Raw genomic sequence first — 4786 nt, 5'->3', positions numbered from 1 at the left:
CAAACAAACAAACAAACAAAAAATTAGTTACCTTTGTATATCCCTAACCATAGTTTTTCTTACCATTACTGGTGAGTTTTTGTTGGGCAGCCTGACTTTTCTTAATGACTGCATCAACTTGGCAGTAAGTAAAATCAATATGTCTAACAAGACTCCCCAGTAGTGGTAAGAAAAGATAATTACGTGCATACCGACAAGTTCATCGGATATTGATCAATGAATGTAATCAAAGTTGTATCTAATGGCTCCAAAGATAAGTTACCGTAACAATTGGTTTGTTTGTTTTTAAGTGAAGCGCAAAGCTACACACAATGGGCTATTTGTACACTGCCCACCACGGGTATCGAAACCCGGATTCTAGCGTCGTGAGTCCGCAGACATACCGCTGTTCTATTGGGAGGGGGGCGTAACGATTGGTTTGTTTGTTTTTAAGTTAAGCGCAAAGCTACACACAATGGGCTATTTGTACACTGCCCACCACGGGTATCGAAACCAGGATTCTAGCGTCGTGAGTCCGCAGATATACCGCTGTGCTATTGGGGGGGGGGGGCGTAACGATTGGACCACGCATGTACGCAAGGGTGGAGGGTTCAAACGAACCTCAGATTTTTGTGACGTAAAAAAAATCTGTTCGTGTTCATGTGAACGTTCGACATCTGTTCTCCGCCAATTGAATAATTAATTACCTGAGGTGTACACAAACCGAAGAAAGACTGAGTGCTCTAGCTTTAATACATAATTATTATGACACTGCTCTCAACATTGAAACTGTATGTAAGTAATTTATAGAAAAGCACCCCAAAAAGAATGGAGCATGCTAACATGTTATCTTAGTTGTGTATATACTGTATGTACGTATATGATGACCAATGACTGAAATAACTAATATACTATTGTTGTAGAAATTTGGTTAAATTAGTAATATAATTTAAGAATTAATAACTACTCTGCATGTAAGTAGTGCAGTACCTTACAATAATAAAACATACATGTTTATGCTAATTTAAGTCCATCTTCCTATGCAGTGGAATGATGATTTGTTGGCTTTTCATTGGATGGTTGTGGATTTTTTTTGAACAGCCATGCAATTGTTTAAGCTATATTTCATGCAGAATTGCTTCCAGATTTTATCTTATAGCACCTATTTTTCTTTTTTTACAAATTTTCTTGGGGGGGGGGGGGGACATGTCCCCAGACCTCCACAGAATTAGTATGCTTTGTGTTAGCTTTTGATATCTGAAATTAGAACCTCCCTTTCAAATATTCTGCGTACGGGCCTGTGGACGTTTTTAAACTACATATAGACAGTACCAACTGTCGACCTTTTGGTGTGTAGATAAATAACAATATTGACGAGTATATGTAGATATACGCATAAAAGAACGGATGACTTTTTCATATTTTCAGGTATATGGGTTACTGTCCACGAGAAAAATTCCACGTGGGGGCAACATACGGACAAACTACTCATGAATTACTCAGGCACGTGAATGAAGAACGCAAGAGACGACAGCAATCAGATCCTAACAGATCAATTTCAAAAGAGGTTTTACCGAAAGAAAGGCCTAGTGAAATTATCTCGAAACGAAAAGTTGTTGATTCGGATTTGAAATTTACTTCTTCTATGGTACCAGGCTATACAGGTAAACATAGATATTCTTTATGCTCACTTATTCTGTAGTTTATAATGAATAGAGGGATTAATGACGATGACGATGGTTGATACATATTATAATCCATAACATCAATGCCTTAACCAGATATAAAAGAAAATGAAAACGACGAGGCAGACCAAGAAAGCACTTAATAGAAGAAACAACTCATCTAGAATCACCCTTAACAAAATTCTGTATCCAGTTGAAATTAGTTATACACAATAATGTATATAAATTAAACACGTACACATGTGGTATGCAGATATACTGCGCGCTGTCTGTCTTCTTATTATAAAGCAGAAATTTTAAAAAATTGTCGTTTGTTCTAAGTTTTGTATAACATGTAACCAAGAAAGGGGTTTAGTTGATTTCGTTCTAGCTGTCATTGTCCTTTGTCATCCAATAGAGATAACAACTGTTCTGCCCATGGGAATTAGGATGTAATGTAGCACATTGTACAAGAACTTCGACAGCTAGTGTCCTCCAATGGTAGACCAGACGATATCTGTATGTTGCAGCTTTTTCTATATTTGAATGAGAATAACTAGTCATTATTGGTAAATCCAACCTTTCCCGTTAAGTAGGAAATGTTAGACCTAAATATTCTGGAATAGATCTTCTTCGGGTAAACATTTTTGTTCCTGATCTTAAGTGAATTGTTTGAAGGGAAGACACCTTGAAGGGAGAAAACCAGGTAATCAACTCACAAATCCAGCGAAAGGCGACCACCCAGTGTTCAGAAAGCGAGTAAAGGCACCCTGTTTTTGTTGTGGTGATAAATAAAGATTGCTCTCTTTCTGTGTTGCACAACGTGTTTAGTTTTTTTTTTCTTCAGGCTCTGTTAGTTTTAGCTGAATTCAGCATTACTTCATAGTTTATCCTACCAGTCCATCTGTTATAAAATGGACCTACTCCACACTCTTGAGGAAATCATTTTAACCTGAAAATACCACACATATTTTTTGACGATAAGAATTATGACGTTATGAAACCAATCTGTACAAGTGTGTGATCAGAAAATAACCTTAAGTAAAATGATTGAAAAAATATAAAAAATGAAAATACTATTTTTGTAATATTTTCAGATAAAACCGATTTTCTTACAAGTATCAAATGGACAAACCCATAAATAACAGCAGATTCGATAAAGAAATAAGGGAAGTGTTCTATAGTAGATAAGTTGACTAAATTTCTAAATTTATAATAAGCCTGGAAAAATGTAAATAAATGCAAAACATATTTATTATTACAAACAAATATAAAGTAGAAGTGTTTACTTGCACAGACTGAATGACACTCGCTTCTACTAGGCTGTGTTTAGCTCCACAGCTTTCTTTCCCTCAAGATTAATTTTCGTAGAACTAAGCAAGGTGTTCTGGAAGTACGTCTTAATTTAGTGATTTCCTATTCGAACTGACTAAGGAAAGTGTGCCTGAATTCAACAGGTAAACTCGCTTTCTTTGTCTAGTCAACAGCGTCATCTCGTGACTTTTGTTCTTTAACAGCATTGGTCAGCTGATACATTTAATCAACCTGACTAGCAAAGGATATTACAGTGCTAATCCTTTCAACCCAGATACTATATTTTACTGCAAAATCCTTTTGGGCAGAATTAAAGCACGAAGAAAAAACAATCTTAAAAACTTTCTGGATCATGTTTGCCGCCATTACAACGTGGAAACTAAACAACTTAAATTTTTTTAAACTTTTCTATGTAGCTAAAGAAGGTGGAAAACAATTATATGCTCGCATATCGTGTAGTAATGGTTTCAAGATTTAGAGGCCCAAATCACTATGGGAGCTCAAAACTCCAGTTTTTTTGTTTTTTAATTAATTAATTCATGATCAAATGGCTTTTAGACTTTTTCTTTCTTTTTAAATTCTCTAAGCAGATAAGCAGAAGTGAATGTTTTATTAAGAAGGGTATTTCTCTCATACCTTTCAGCTATCATTATGTTTTTATTATACTGAAGTTAATTGCACTTCATGATTTGACAAAAATATGATTCGAATGGGACTGTATCCTTGGTTATCTTTATTTTGAAAGGTGCCTGGAAACTGTGAGATTTTGATTTGTGAACCTTTATTATCTTCAAAGTCTAGTATATTTTCTTCTTACTGCCACAGGAGATCAGTTCAACTTCACTGCAATGCCTTTTTCAGTTGAAGAGTTAGTTCTCATAACCAGAGTCTTCATTTTGTGGATTTTTGGTGTTGCTCCAGATCTGGGGTGAGGTTATGGAGTCCGTTACTATGCTAAACGCTGTACTGTATGACTTTTTCAGCTTCTATGGAGAACACAGAAGGATCTCGTGCCAAAAGTTTGTGTTATTTAGTTCTATGCGATTCAACAAACTAAAAATACAAATATTTTTCTCCTGAAAGGTTATGACATTTTCCTTCAACCACAGGCCCATTAGTGGTGGCATTACACTATCACGCTTCGCCACTACATTAGCACATGTAAATAATACTTTCTGAAGTGTGATTAACCGTCTGTACTTATAAAGTATATAATTAGACGACTGAAATATGTAAAGAAGAATGTCTAATATATAAATTATGTGGACGTTATCCTTACCTTATAAGAACCAGTAACACAAATTTACAAAACAAAAACTCCACTGTGATATTAAGAAATGATTTTACTTTAGTCAATGATACTTTAACCCAGGCTTGTTCTGTAGAACAAGTTATTATTATTTAACTTCAGACAAACACACAAGTAACATCACTTAAATAACAAGAAATGATATCTATATATATATTATATATATAGTGATGAGTTCCTATTTCTGAAAAAAAAAAAACAAAAAACAACAGATATCTGGGATTTTTATTACTTTTTTTAGAAATATATAGCTCCCAGTGGCTCAGAGGTAAGTCCGGAGGCTAATAATGCTAAAATTCAGGTTTCGATACCTGAGTAACCACATCACAGATAGTCCATTGTGTAGCTTTGTGCTTAACAACAACAAAATAAATATAAGTTGGTAACACAGCATTAATCTATGCATAAAATTACCTTTCAAAACCTGCAAAACATATTTGAAGTGTCATCCAACTTTTCAGCTAATTTAGTTCAAATTCATTAAAGGTTTTTGAGGAATGTTATTTCGGGAAGGGGGGGG

The 4786-nt window shown here is 34.9% G+C and overlaps 1 protein-coding gene across 1 annotated transcript in view; it reads left to right on the top strand.

Annotated features, from left to right (window-relative positions):
* Positions 1-4786, top strand: part of LOC106463743 (protein FAM166B-like) — a 28801-nt gene that overhangs the window by 5572 nt on the left and 18443 nt on the right. Inside the window, exon 2 of the mRNA XM_022391318.1 lies at positions 1408-1643. Within this exon, the coding sequence (XP_022247026.1) occupies positions 1408-1643 (236 nt within the window). The remainder of the gene's footprint in view (positions 1-1407; positions 1644-4786) is intronic.

This window comes from Limulus polyphemus, unplaced genomic scaffold, assembly GCF_000517525.1.
Source record: "Limulus polyphemus unplaced genomic scaffold, Limulus_polyphemus-2.1.2 Scaffold1473, whole genome shotgun sequence".
In the NCBI taxonomy this organism is placed as follows: Eukaryota; Metazoa; Arthropoda; class Merostomata; order Xiphosura; family Limulidae; genus Limulus; species Limulus polyphemus.
This window is presented reverse-complemented; position numbering and strand designations above follow the sequence as displayed.